This window comes from Hemitrygon akajei, chromosome 4, assembly GCF_048418815.1.
Source record: "Hemitrygon akajei chromosome 4, sHemAka1.3, whole genome shotgun sequence".
Classification (NCBI taxonomy): Eukaryota; Metazoa; Chordata; class Chondrichthyes; order Myliobatiformes; family Dasyatidae; genus Hemitrygon; species Hemitrygon akajei.
Genome location: NC_133127.1, coordinates 144,271,302 through 144,287,070, shown reverse-complemented (window position 1 = coordinate 144,287,070; position 15,769 = coordinate 144,271,302). Strand labels below are relative to the sequence as shown.

The window sequence follows — 15,769 nt, the reverse complement described above, 5'->3', positions numbered from 1 at the left end:
GGGACTTTTGGATTGAATTCTAGTCTTTGATTCCTACAGGGATCGCTGTGCAATTCCTGTGGAATTTCTTCCACCTTCTGCTTTGAGCTGGTTAGGGTGGCTGATTTTCGCTGGCTGAGAAGAGCCCTGATGAACCTGACTGGGTTTTTAACAATTGCGATTCTCCTTTCACAACTACTCCACCCTCCCAAGCTGCCAATGCTGTTCCTGCAGTTTGCTGGTTAGATCTTTGGCACCACCTTTTTTGTCAGGTGAACTGTTTTTGAATTGTTTGTTCGGAGTTTTTATTTTACTTCTCAGGTGGTGAATCTTCCTTTCCCTCCTGTTCGGTTGCTGTGACAGTCTAAGATTCCCTTTCTTCTCTGCTGAGCCAAATCACTCTTCCGCAAATTTTCTTGTAGACAAGTCCTGCCAATGGTGCTTCCAAAATGCAGTCCAGGTTGTCATCAGACTGCTTTCAAGATACATTGTCTGATGATCTAGGCCATCTGATCCTCTTTCCTTGATAAATGGATTTGGGAGTCGGAGGAAGAACTCACTTGGCCTCTCTTCTTTGGCGCTGGGGCAGCTCAGGTGCAGAGAATCTTCATCTCTGCGGGGGGGGGGGGGGGCTTCCTGGCTGGAGCTCTCCATCGTCTCATCGGATCCTGAGTCTGTGTGTTGCATTGGAGTCGCCTTCGTTTCACAGCTGGAGCTACTTTGGTTTATCTTGAGACCTGTATCTTGCAGATTTTGCTGCAATGGCACTTTGCAATGAATGCCTCCCCAGTCAGTGTTGTTTTTCTTGAGCCTTCTCATTGTTGTATTTCCAGTCCTGGCTGTTGCCATTATGTCTGTCCTATTGAGTCTGTCATCTTCCCCCCCTGCCCAGGAGACTCTGAGGCTATTGTGTATTTAGTTCATCCATAGCTTGTATGCTGCACACAGGTTGCTAGTCTTGTGTGTCTGTGCCAGTCTTTCCTGGAGGTCTGCTGTCTTACCAGTATCGCTGGTCTTTCTCAGTTGCCATCCAGTCTTTCCTGGAAGTCACTGGCAAACCAGAAAAACCAGATCTTCATCTAAGTCGCAACAATAGACAAACACAATCCGCCTAAACTAATAACACACAATTGTACTTCTTCTCGTCAATACTGAGTACACCATTTAAACAATCACAGACTAAGTTCAAAAAAGTATGTGAACCTCTGGGGTAATGCCTTCTACAAAAGCTATTTTGAGTTGGGTGTTCCAATCAATGAATGCTGAAGAAGGTGAAAAAGAACCCAAGGGTAACAGCAAAAGACCTGCATAAATCTTTAGAATTTGCTAAAGTCTCTGTTCATGTGTTCACTGTAAGGAAAGCACTGAACAAGAATGGTGTTCATGAAAGTACACCACGGAAGGAACCACTGCTGTCCAAAAAAAAATCATTGCTGCACATCTCAAGTTTATAAAAGACTACCTGGATGTTCCACAATGCTTCCAGGAAAATGTTCTGTGAACAAATGAAATAAAAGTTGAAATGCCCTCCACTATGTTTGGAGGAAAAAGGGCTCTGCAAACCAACATCAAAACCTCATCCCAGTTGTGAAGTATGGTGGAAGGACCATCATGGATTGGGGCTGCTTTTCTGCCTCAGGGCCTGAACAGCTTGCAATATTTGAGGGAATAATGAAGTCAAAAATGTATCAAGACATTTTACACAAGAATGTCAGGGTAGCAGTCCATCACCTGAAGCCTAATAGAAGCTGGATAATGCAATAAGACAATGATCCCCAAAACACACAAGTGGTTTCTAAACAATAGAATGGTTTAGAAAAAAGAAAATTTGTATTTTGGATTGGCCAAGTCAGAGTCCAGACCTTAACCCCAATGAGATGCTGTGGCATGATTTGAAGAGGGGTATTCATGCAAAGTATCCCAGAAATATTGATGAACTGAAACAGTTTTGCAAGGAGGAATGGTCTAAACTTCCTCCTCGCTGTCCGATCAGCAGCTACAAGAAACATTTGGTGGATGTTATTGCTGCTAAAGAAGGTTCTACCAATATTAAGTACAAGGGTTCACATACTCTTTCCAGCCTGGACTGTGAATAATTAAACAATGTTTTCAATAAAGACATGAAAAGTACAATTGTGTGTTATTAGCTTAGTTAGATTGTGTTTGTCTATTATTGTGACTTGGATGAAAATCAGACATTTTATGAGTAAGTAATGCAGAAAACCACGTGATTGCAAAGGGTTCATGAACTTTTTCTTGCAACTGTAGAATATTGTATATTGCTTAGGTTTTTTTTGTCCATTGAATGTGAAGTAAGATCTTCATTTTGTGTATATAACTAGGTTTGTTCAAGCATTATATAGTCAGTCATTTTACTCAACTCTTGCCGTACTTTGCAAGTCACTTAGTCCATGAAAACGCCAAATTGATTTGGTAAAGCAGCTTTAATATAGAAAGTGGCACCAGGTGTCTCATTAGAGTGATACCAATTGAATTTTTTTGTTAATACATACTGACTCACAGAATGAGGTAATAATACGTTATCAATGGGGAGGTGGGCAGGGGGGATGGGGTCAAAGAAACATCCTGAAGAAAGAAAGTGGTTGAGCAAAAGTAAATAATTGCTGTAGTTGGAGATTGTGAAAATGCAGGAACACAGATCTCAAAGGCTGGCAGGATGTTGGCAAGATCGACAAAGGATGAGGCAGAAGGACTGAAAATAAAGATGAAAATTTAGAACTTAAGCTGTTATCAAACATGAAAGTTCAAAGCTGAACACTGCTTCAATATTTGCGGCAGTTAGAACAAAGAAAAATTGGGAGATCGAACTCAATAGCATTGGTGAGCATGTGCAGCCTGATACAAGACCACAAGACATAGGAGCAGAATTAGGCCCATCATCATTCAACCATGGTTGATCCTTTTTCTCCCCCTCCACAGCCCCGTTCCCCAGCCTTTTCCTGCAATATTTGATGCCGTGTCCAGTCAAGAACCTTTCAAGCTCTACCTTAAATATACTCAATGACCTGGCCTCCTCAGCTCCCTGTGGTAAGGAATTCCACAAATTCACTACCCTCTGGCTAAAACAATTTCTCTGCATCTCTGTTTTAAATGGACGCCCCTCTATCCTGAGGCTGTGCCCTCTTGTCCTAGACTCCCCCACCATGGGAAACATCCTTTTCACATCTACCACGTCTAAGTCTTTCAACATTCGAAAGGTTTCAATGAGATCCTCCCTCATCCTTCTAAATCTCAGCATGTACAGACCCAGAGCTATCAGATGTTCCTCTTATGATAACCCTTTCATTCCCAGAATCATCCTTGTGAACCTCCTCTGAACCCTCTCCAATACCGGCACTTCTTTTCTCAGATGAGGAGCCTAAAGCTGTTCACTATACTCAAGGTGAGGCCTCACCAATGCCTGATTAAAGCCTCAGCATCACATCCCTGCTCTTGTATTCTAAACCTCTTGATTTGAATGCTGCCATTGCATTTGCCTTCCTCAACACTGACTCTGCCTGCAAGTTAACCTTTAGGGTGCTCTGCACAAGGTCTCACAAGTTCCTTTGCATCTCAAATTTTTGGATTTTCTCCCTGTTTAGAAAATAGTCCACACATTTGTTTCTTCTACTAAAGTGCATGATCATGCATTTTCCAACGTTGTGTTTCATTTGCCACTTTCTTGCCCATTCTGCTAATTTGTCTAAGTTCTTCTGCAGCTTACCTGTTTACTCAATACTACCTGACCTGTTTACTCAATATTACCTGTCCCTCCACCAATCTTCATATGATCTGCAAACTTGGCAACAAAGCTCTCTCTTCCATCATCTACATCATCTATACCGCATGAAATGATGTGATCCCAATACCCCCCCTCTGCAGAACACCACTAGTCACTAACAGCCAAACAGAAAAGGACCTTTTTACTTCCACTCACTGCCCCCTACAAACTAGCCAATGCTCTAACCATGCCAATAACTTTCCTGTAATACCATGGGCTCTTAATTTGGTGAGCAGCCTCATGTGTGGCACCTTGTCAAAGGCCCTTTGAAAGTCCAAATAAAAAACATTCACTGCATCCCCTTTATCTATCCTACCTGTAACCTCCTCAAAGAATTCCAGCAGGTCCGTCAGGCAAGATTTTCCCTTAAGGAAACCATGCTGACTTTGTCCTATCTTGTCCTGTGTCACCAAGTACTTCATAACCTCATCCTTAACAATTGACTCCAACGTCTTCCCACCACTGAGGTCAGGCTAACTGGTCTATCATTTCCTTTCTACTGCCTTCCTCCTTTCTTAAAAGTGGAGTAACATTTGCAATTTTCCAGTCCTCTGGCACCACCCCAGAGTCCAATGACTTTTGAAAGATCATTAATGCTTCCACACTCTCTATAGCTACTTCTTTCGGAACCCTCGGGTGCAGTCCTTCTGGCTGGGGTGACTTATTTACCCTTTAGGCTTTCAGCTTTTTGAGCATCTTCTCCCTTGTAATAGCTTCAACATCTGGCACACTGCTGGTGTCTTTCATAGTGAAGACCAATGCAAAATACGTGTTTAGTTCATCTGCCATCTCCTTGTCTCCCTGTTATTATTTTTCTGCCCACATTTTCTAGTTGTTCTATTTCCACTCTCATCTCCCTTTTATTTTTTTACCTACTTGATAAAGCTTTTACTATCCACTTTGCCGTTGTTTGCCAGCTTGCTTTCATATTTCATCTTTTCCCTCCTAATGACTCTTTAAGTTGTTCTCTGTAAGTTTTTAAAAGCTTCCGAAGCCTCTGTCTTCCCACTAATTTTTGCTTTGTTGTAGGCTCTCTCTTTTGCTTTTACATTGGCTTTAACTTCCTTTGTCAGCCACAGTTGTACTGTTTTGCCATTTGAGTATTCCTTTGTTTTTGGAATACCTCTATCCTGCAACTTCCTCATTTTTCCCAGAAACTCATGCCATTGTTGCTCTAATCACTGCCAGCATCTCCTTCCAATTTACTTTGGCCAACTCCTCTCTCTTTTCACTGTAATTTATATTCTCCACTGAAGTACTCCCATGTCAAGATTTTACTTTCTCTACTTACACCCAATCCAGTATAATTGATCCCCTAGTATTCTCAATGACAAACTGCTCTAAAAAGCCATCTTGTAGGTATTCAACAAACCCACACTCTTGAGATCTATAACCAACCTGATTTTTCCCAATTGATGTGCATGTTGAAATCTCCCATGACTATCATAACATTGTTTTTTTGGCATGCCTTTTCTATTTCCCATTGTAATCTGTGGTTCACATCCCAGCTTCTGTTGGAAGGCCTGTGTATAACTGCCATCAGGGTCCTTTTGCCCTTGCAGTTTCTTAACTCAACCCACAAGGTTTTAGATGATGTTCTCAAAGAGGTAGTGTGCAGAAGGGAAAGAGAAGAGGATCAGTGTATTTCTTAGGGTTCTCAAGGTAACAGTGTGAGAATCAAGAAAACCCAATGCACTTATTTGATGGCTGTGTGCAATCAATACAAGGCACTTTCATCCAGCTGAATGACGTGAAAGGTTTGGAGGTTGATGGTGCACTTAACCTTTTGACCAAGGTCAAGAAGAATGAAAATGATTAAAATAGTGATCTTACTCTGGTAAGGACTATTTCAAAGTTGTGATAGGACTATATAGCTGATTATAGTTTATCAAAGTGCAATCTGAGAAGTAGGTATGTTCATAGATTTGGAGTATAGAGTGAAGATGGAGATTGAGCAGCAGTTTGCATGATTTAAGATGGACAAATGGGACAAGGTGTAGATGTCATTTAACAACATCAACTAAAATGGATCAGGAAAGAAAGTTGTATGACTAAAGAATTAGTTGGAATAAAATATTTGAGTAGAGTAGTTTCTCTTGGTGAAAGCCGGACATGAAATGGAGTCCAGAAGTTTTGCTTTGAATTAGTAATCTTGCAGAAATTGTGGAATGGGTTTTGCCTACGAGAAAGAATGTAAAACAAAAGATTGGTAAATATTTCTGCAGTGTAAATGACAGTTCAGATCAATGCCTTTTCCTTTCAATTCTGAACACTGCCTCTTTTCTGTGAAGAAGTAAGACTTCTAAAGTATTTTGCAAAGAAACGAAATGAAGTTTCCTGGATTCTCCTTGTATTATAAATAAATAGAAAAATAGGCATCCATTAGTCTCGTGAGATCATGGATTTGCGCCTTGGAAGGTTTCCAGGGCGCAGGCCTGTGCAGGGTTGTATGGGAGACCGGCAGTTGCCCAAGCTGCAAGCCTTCCCCTCTCTACGCTACCGATGTCGGTTAAGGGAAGGGCACTAGGACCCAAGCAGCTTGGCACCGGTGTCGTCGCAGAGCAATGTGTTATTAAGTGCCTTGCTCAAGGACACAAACACACTGCCTCAGCTGAGGCTCGAACCAGTGACCTTCAGATTACTAGCCCAATGCCTTATCCACTAGGCCATGTGCCAACACTTTGTATTATAAAATCCTTATTATGCTACATTGTAACATTTTTATTGCCTTGCTATTGGTTGACAAGTATGCTGTGTTACAGTTTCTTTTATTGGTAACTTTAGAATGAGCGTTAGGCCATCCTGATGAGAGATGGAGAAATGAATGTTCATGTTGGTCTTTTTCTGAACTTTTTGTAGTGTTGTTAACCCATACAATTCAGGCTGAAAGTTGTGTATATGCACGTTTGCTAAGTTGAAGTTGAGAGAATAGTGGAAAGAGCAGGTGGATATCAGGATATCTGCAGAGTGCACCTTGTATCTGCCCTCAATAGTAGCCATTGTGTACAACTGAATGCATTATTGCTCATAAAGGCAGTTAATGTTAGTTCAATACAAACTTATTAAAATTTATGGTGGATTAGGCATAGTCAAGTTCCTTTGTTTGCTGCAAGAAAGCAATGCTATTGTAGCCAAGTAAATAAAGTCTGGTATGTTTGAAAATGATTTCCTGGACTTTGATTTGATATATTTTTGAACATTGAAATTGAGTTTACTTATTAATTTTGCTTCATATTGGTTTTCTCATTATTTGTTATGAGTCTAAATTCTTATTTAAGGCCCCTGATCTAGCCAAACTAAAACAAAAATGGCCAAAACAAAAATACGCCTTTTAATGTAGCAAGACATTCAGATTGATTACCAAAAAGATTGGACAGAGAGTGTTGTTTAAGACATAGAAAGAGGAAAAGAGAGAAAAGAGACTAGATTGTATGTGACTATAAGGACCACATTATTCGAGTACCTAGAAGCTGGATGTAAATACTACCACTATCTAATTGACTTTCCAGAAACTTGGATAAATTCTGGGGAACCTGAGCTTGACTAGTTACCAACCTGAAGCCCATAAATTGCAATTGAAATAAAAGCATTTTGTATCATTTGAAAATGTCCAGAATCTAGGACTATCCCCTTGAAGTGTGGTGTTATTTTCCAGGTCTATCCTGTAAGAGGTGATCTTCCTCCTTGTGGACTAATATCCTGGAGAATGGAAAACTAATCCTTTCATGCACAAAAACTTGTGGTCTTGGGCCAACTCAGTTCCATATATTGAGTTTCTGTTGAAACAGCCTTCCTATCAGGATATACAAAGAATATAGACTTCAGTGTCATATCTGTTCTTTGACATCCTTGGAAACAGTCCAGAGTGTCATTGCAGGTTCTGTAGTTAAGATTAGTCTTCTGCTGGGAAACTGACTTTATTCTGGCCCACTTCCTGCTCTATCATTTCACTCCCTCTGCATTGAATCAGTCCTTGCATATATGTTTCTTTAACACTGAAATTCAGACAGAATAAAAGGTAATAATACAGTGTGGTAGTAAGAAAAATAACAATTGATTTAAGAAAATTGAACTCCTAAAAGCCAAGCAGGATCGGGCTTCAATGACTACGATGCATTTATTCTCTGTTATTTCTAATCTTAATTATCATAGTTCACCAGAGGGATTATTTTTATTCTTTCTATGATTCAACCTGCCCATTGTCATCTTCATTAATATTCAGCTGCACTGTTATTCTGCTGGATTAGCTGAAAATAAGGCAGAAGTGCTTTGTAGGAATGCTATGACGACTATATGGGTATACGCTCAGTAAACTGCACATCTTATTCAATCTTGTCATCACCTCGCAGTCTTTTGATGTTGGCAACTTTCAAAATCTGATTTAATTTGCTGTTCACCCTAGTCAACTGAGTAGCAAAGGGTTTTAAAGTTCAACAGGCTAGTTATTGCATTGAAAAACTGGGTCTGATAAATTATGATCTGCCAAGGTAATGACCCACTTATCTACTGTATGTTTCAAAAGCTGACTCGGAGTCACAGTGCAATGCAGCTTGGACACAGAGTCTTTGGCACAATGAGAACATGCTGCCCTTCCAGCTAATCCCATTTTCTTCTGTTCAGCCCACATCCCTCCATATCACAATGCTCCATTTGCCTGTCCAGTCCATCTTAAATGATACTATTACACCTGCCTCAACCACTTCTTCTGGCAGCTCATTCCGTATTCTCACAATCCTTTGAGTTTAAAAAGTCCCACTGGTCCCTTATAATTCTTTCCCCTCTCACCATAAAACTATGTCCCCTAGTTAAGGACTCCCCTACCCTTATCTGTGCCTCTCAAAATTTTAAACATTTCTGTAAGGTTGCCCCGAATTCTCCTATGTTTCAAGGAATAAAGACTTAATATGGCATATTATTCAAGCCCTCTAGTCCTGGCAACACCCTTGTATATCTTTTCTGCACTGCTTTCAGTTTAACCATCTCTTACCTAAAACTCCTCACAGTACTTCAAGTGTCGCCTCGCCAATGGCTTGTACAACTGTAATGCACGTTCCCTACTCCTATATTCAGTGCTTGACTGATGAAGGCTAGAGTACTAAACACCTCTTTTGCCACCCTTTCTTCCGATGATGCCACTTGCAATGAACCATGCACTTGTACTCCGAGGGGATCCTCTTGTTTTATTACATTGCATGGTGCCTCTCCATTCGTTATAGAAGTCCTTTGCTGGTTTGACTTTCCGAATGCATGACCTCACATTTATCTCACTAAAATCAACTCGACCCACTTCCCTAACTTATCAAGATTCTCCGGTCCTGTTCACCCTGTACACATCAGACTTCCAATATAACTCGGAGTCCTGCCATGTGCAGAAGTTCGCTGATGACACGGCCATAGTGGGGTGTGTCAGGAATGGACAGGAGGAGGAGTATAGGAAACTGATACAGGACTTTGTGATATGGTGCAACTCAAACTACCTGCGTCTCAATATCACCAAGACCAAGGAGATGGTGGTGGACTTTAGGAGATCTAGGCCTCATATGGAGCCAGTGATCATTAATGGAGAATGTGTGGAGCAGGTTAAGACCTACAAGTATCTGGGAGTACAGTTAGACGAGAAGCTAGACTGGACTGCCAACACAGATGCCTTGTGCAGGAAGGCACAGAGTCGACTGTACTTCCTAAGAAGGTTGGCGTCATTCAATGTCTGTAGTGAGATGCTGAAGATGTTCTATAGGTCAGTTGTGGAGAGCGCCCTCTTCTTTGTGGTGGCGTGTTGGGGAGGAAGCATTAAGAAGAGGGACGCCTCACGTCTTAATAAGCTGGTAAGGAAGGCGGGCTCTGTCGTGGGCAAAGTACTGGAGAGTTTAACATTGGTAGCTGAGCGAAGGGCGCTGAGTAGGCTACGGTCAATTATGGATAACTCTGAACATCCTCTACATAGCACCATCCAGAGACAGAGAAGCAGTTTCAGCGACAGGTTACTATCGATACAATGCTCCTCAGACAGGATGAAGAGGTCAATACTCCCCAATGCCATTAGGCTTTACAATTCTACCGCCAGGACTTAAGAACTTTTTAAAAGCTATTATTAATGCTTTTTGAGATAGTGATTTAGATGCATATCATATTTTTTACTGAGTTAAGTATTGTATGTAATTAGTTTTGCTACAACAAGTGTATGGGACATTGGAAAAAAAGTTGAATTTCCCCATGGGGATGAATAAAGTATCTATCTATCTATCTATCTATCTATCTTATAATCTATGATAACCTTGCATCATTGTTAACAACACCTCCTAGTTTTTTGTCATCTGCAAGTTTACTGATTAAGCCTAGGGCATTTGCATCCAAATCATTTATATAAATGATGAATAATGCTATTTTTAACTTGTGTAGCTATTATTTTTAAAAGATGAGGTATATTAGTCCCTAAGGACTGTTGTACTGTTTTATCAGGGTATCTCTGATGTGTTTTATTGAATTTAATGCGGCACTATTATGTAATCTTGGAGTCAAAGATTACACTGGGTTGTTTCTGTAAATTGCAGCTCTTCCCATTGGTGCTTCTTTTAGGTAGCTTGTTCCAGAATGCTATGTGTTGAATTATTAAAACCTTGTATATTTGGCATTGTTGCAAAGTCACATTCCCCCCACCCCACCACCTTTTTGGTTCATGTGCATCGTCCTCCCCTGTGCATATGCATTAAGACTGCCACAAAGTGATAATTATTCTTCTGTGACTGTTCTTCCAGTTCTGAAATCATTGCTGCATTTCAGCTACATTCCTGGCAATGTTCATCCATTATAGATGTTCTGAAACTTCCTACTTTCAGTTCCTGCAATGCAGTTGTCCTGTTATAGTTGGTGGTTATACACAGCCAGATAAGTATGCAAGGGAATAGCTCTAGTTAATTGTGATGGTAAGAATCTTTGGGTGGAGTCCCATCTCCAAGCCATGATGTTATTTTGGCCATATTATTCATAACATAAATTTGTCATGTTATTAAACATGTCAGCTTTGATTTAAAAAAAACATTTAATGTTAATGTCTTATCTCTCTTCTCATCTAAGGTTCATTCTGTTGAGCTGTCCTCTTTTGTCTTTCTCATGCATTTGAATAGTGTTTGTCATCAATATTTATTCTGTTTTCTTTATTTTCAGGAACTAGAAATATTGTTGCTATCATGATCGGCAATTCAAAGGGTTTGGAAATACTGGAATTAGTCCATCGAGGTATCCCAGTGATAATGTCCATCTCTGTCGGTTCCCGCCATGTAGAGGAGTGGATGAATTCTCAATCCGTTGTGTTTGTTATTATTGCTTTCATAACAATGATGATCATCTCCTTAGCCTGGCTCATCTTCTACTATATTCAGAGATTTCTGTATGCAGGATCATCCTTTTCAAGCCAGGTAAATTTTCATGGGTTACAACTAAAAGTGCTTTAAAAGACTTTGTTAATTCACAAAAATATTGAACTTTTGGTTTCATATCTGTTTAAGTACAATGTGTGGGTAGTGGTATTTCTGGTGGTTATTGCTCTGTTCTCAGGTTTTTATTTTAATGCTGACAAAGTTACTGCACTGTCTTTTGTAGATAGTGCACATTGCATTGGTGATAGAGGGGATCAGTATTCAGCACTGGGTCCAATCAACTGAATAATTGTATTGTTGTTTATTCATTTTCTAAGAATCGGAGTTGAATTCATCCATGGTCCAACATACTATCCTTAAAAAAAACTTGCGTGACTTGGGAGGTGAGAAGCTTGCTACAGGATAAACAGCCACTGATGTGCTTTTGTTACCACAGCTTTTACATATCTGGTCACTCAAGTTTCTGGTCAGTGGTGATCCCTCAGTGTTAAAGGTAGAAGTTTGATAGTAAAGCATTTGAATGTTGAGAGGAGGTGATTAGACTTTTTTTTTTAGAAATGTTCGTTGTGACATAGGAATGAAATTCAGCACTTGCCAACACAGACCTGAATGTTGTCAAGGTCTTGTCCTATGTGGGCCTGGCTACTTCATTATCAAAGAAATGTAAATGGAATTAAACTTTTTATCTTTATCTGATAATCAGTTTTTTGTTGATAATTCTAGATTAAATCTAAAAAGATTCCTTTCCTTTTTGCTCTCATAAAGCACAGAAGGTGAATGAACTGCATTCGAGTCTGTTGATGTCATCATGCACCTGCCAAATGCTGTGCACATGTTGTTTTTGACAGCTCCGTCTAATTCTTGATCTATTTTTAGCTCTAGCATGGCTCCTTGTAAATCTACTTCTGACATGCAAATACAGTGATAAAAAATTAACTTTGGAACTCTTTCATGTATTAATGTCACTGTAAAATATTGAATGCCTTGAAATATTTATCCAAACTGCAGTGATTGAGAAAGAACTTAAAATTGAAATTTTGTTAAATAGGTTGCTGTTAAAGTCTTCTGATTTTGATGCAAGTAAATGATGTTGAAACAGGTTGATTTCAGATTATTTAAAAATACCTTGAAAAGAATTAGTAAAAATTATCAAATGGTTGAATAGCACAGTTGTCAATTGAATGAGACAACTGGTATCTTCAAAATTAATCCAGAAGTGAAATGCTGCAGATACTGGAAATCTAAAACAAAAATAGAAAATCCTGTGGATATTTGGCAGATCATCAGTGTCTCTGGAGTGTTAAAAGTTGTGTTATTTCTGAAATGTTCTGAAAGATGATAGACTGAAAATGTTAACGCTGAATCTCTCATGGATGCCGTCTGATCTGTTGACCGCTGCTATGTTATTTTTGTAGAAGTGTACTACAACGTGAGGACATGCTTTGAAAGAAAACTAGGGTTGAGAGAAAAGCCTAAGCTTTTAAAGTTTAGGCACCAGTTCGGAAATGATGTTGGAGAGTTCAGTCTTGCATTCTTCTAGGCTGACTAGCTAATCAGCTTGGAATTCCCATTCAAGCAGAGGATTGACTTTCCCTTTCATGCAAAAATAGCAAGGTATTGGGAAGAAGTGAAGTAAAATTAGATAGTACCATCCTTCTGGCACAAACTGAAAACAGAAAATTATAGTATTATCACTTTTCTCCATTTAGTCAATAGACAATAGGTGCAGAAGTAGACCATTCGGCCCTTCAAGCCTGCACCGCCATTTTGAGATCATGGCTGATCATCTACTATCAATACCCGGTTCCTGCCTTGTCCCCATATCCCTTGATTCCCCTATCCATAAGATACCTATCTAGCTCCTTCTTGAAAGCATCCAGAGAATTGGCCTCCACTGCCTTCCGAGGCAGTGCATTCCAGACCCCCACAACTCTCTGGGAGAAGTTTTTCCTTAACTGTGTCCTAAATGACCTACCCCTTATTCTCAAACCATGCCCTCTGGTACTGGACTCTCCCAGCATCTGGAACATATTTCCTGCCTCTATCTTGTCCAATCCCTTAATAATCTTATATTTTGCAATCCGATCCCCTCTCAATCTCCTTAATTCCAGCGTGTACAAGCCCAGTCTCTCTAACCTCTCTGTGTAAGACGGTCCTGACATCCCAGGAATTAACCTCGTGAATCCACGTTGCACTTCCTCTACAGCCAGGATGTCCTTTCTTAACCCTGGAGACCAAAACTGTACACAATACTCCAGGTGTGGTCTCACCAGGGCCCTGTACAAATGCAAGAGGATTTCCTTGCTCTGGTACTCAATTCCCTTTGTAATAAAGACCAACATTCCATTAGCCTTCTTCACTGCCTGCTGCACTTGCTCATTCACCTTCAGTGACTGATGAACAAGGACTCCTAGATCTCTTTGTATTTCTCCCTTACCTAACTTTACACCATTCAGATAATAATCTGCCTTCCTGTTCTTACTCCCAAAGTGGATAACCTCACACTTATTCACATTAAACATCACCTGCCAAGTATCTGCCCACTCACCCAGCCTATCCAAGTCACCCTGAATTCTCCTAACATCCTCATCACATGTCACACTGCCACCCAGCTTAGTATCATCAGCAAACTTGCTGATGTTATTCTCAATGCCTTCATCTAAATTGTTGACGTAAATCGTAAACAGCTGTGGTCTCAATACCGAGCCCTGTGGCACCCCACTAGTCACCACCTGCCATTCCGAGAAACACCCATTCACCACTACCCTTTGCTTTCTATCTGCCAACCAGTTTTCTATCCATGTCAACGTCTTCCCCCCCAATGCCATGAGCTTTGATTTTACCCACCAATCTCCTATGTGGGACCTTATCAAATGCCTTCTGAAAATCGAGGTACACTACATCCACTGGATCTCCCTTGTCTAACTTCCTGGTTACATCCTCGAAAATTGACAATAATTGACAATTATTGATGCGGCTCCGCATCTCCTCCATTTCCCGTGCATCTGCACTCACCACATCTTTCCACCACCTTAATAGTGATAGAGTTACCCTTGCCCTTACTACTATACCATCAGCCTCCACATCCAACACATCATCCTCTGCAACTTTCACCATCTCCAAAAGTATCCTACCACTAAACATATCTTTACCTCCCTTCCCCCCCCCCCCCATTTCCTCTTTCTGCAGGGATTGCTCCCTCCCCACTAATCTCCCTCCTGGCACTTATCCCCACAAGGTGCCTAAGTGCTACACCTGTCCATATAGTTCCTTTCTCACCTGCATTCAGGGCCTTAAACAGTCCTTCCAAGTGAAGCAGCACTTCACCTGCTGGGGTTGTCTATTGTGTCTGGTGCTCTCGATGCGGCCTCCTCTACATTAGTGAGACCCATCGTAAATTGGGGGGAAACGCTTCAACGAGCACCTCCACACCACAAACGGGACTTCCCAGTGGCCAAACATTTTAATTACAATTCCCATTCCTATTCCAACATTTTGATCTATGGCCTCCTCTTGTGCCAAGATGAGGACACCCTCCGGGTGGAGGAGCAATACTTTATATACCGTCTGGGTCCTCTATAACCTGATGGCATTGTTACGAACCCCGTAACTGGGCTACTTACCAGCAAAGATAGAGATGTCCGTTGGCGTCTGATGATACTATTTTTAACAGTATTTATTAGTAAAAATACACAAAAATAATATCAATGCAAATATACAGATAATATACATCGTCAATACTAAACCTAAAAGTGCGGGGATAATAATAATCAATAAGAAACAAGCTCTATCGTTGTCTAGGGGATAATGAATTGTCCGATGGAAATCTAAAGTTCGCTTTAGTTCACACAGGCTGCAGCCGTTTGTTCGTCGCTGTGTTGTAATTGTTGGAGAGAGGGAGAGAAAGAGAAAAACTTGCCAACTTTCCTTTATGATTTCAATCCGTCAGGTGTCTCGTTGTCATGGCCGTTCGAGTGTGCCCTCTCCTTTAGCTAAACCGTTCTTCCGTGATGAGCCCGCCACTCAGGCAAGGGAAGGCGCACATGAGCTCCCACCGGCTTTCACTATAAAACACTGTCACTGGATTTCTAGCGTTTCTCCTGGTGCGTCTAAAGGGGTTGTTCCCCAGACCCCTCTTTTATCCTCACTCATGGGGTCTCAGATGTCAATCAGGTTGGGATGATGCAATCCCTCAACCAGACCACTCTGGTTGTCCCCTGAGGGGTTTCAATGAATAGTACAGTACTCAATACACAATTCCTTCTCCAAGAGACAATGGCAGTAATCAGTGGTTCCGTTCTGTTTATGTCAGGAGACGTTCCACCTGGTTGTGTATTCTGTGTGTCTCTCTCTCTCTCATTTCCTGGGTCTCAGACCCGAAATAATAGCGATCTTGCGATTCTCAAAAAGGAGGGGGCGACTTTGTACCCTTCGGCCCCTCAGAGTTGCTCCACCTTCGTAACACCCCCATCCTTCTAAGGATTTTTGCCACAGGTAAAAATTAACTAATACAGAGTCTTACAGAATTTCAGAATCTAACACAATACAAAAAGAGTTTTTTTTTCACTACAGAGTAATACAGTTATACATTCAATTCAGCATCTAAACAGTTAGCGATTACTTTGTCACTTCC

The 15,769-nt window shown here is 40.8% G+C and overlaps 1 protein-coding gene across 1 annotated transcript in view; it reads left to right on the top strand.

The window, feature by feature from the left end:
• Nucleotides 1-15,769, top strand: part of LOC140726731 (E3 ubiquitin-protein ligase RNF149-like) — a 54,827-nt gene that overhangs the window by 21,282 nt on the left and 17,776 nt on the right. Inside the window, exon 3 of the mRNA XM_073043503.1 lies at nt 10,925-11,175. Within this exon, the coding sequence (XP_072899604.1) occupies nt 10,925-11,175 (251 nt within the window). The remainder of the gene's footprint in view (nt 1-10,924; nt 11,176-15,769) is intronic.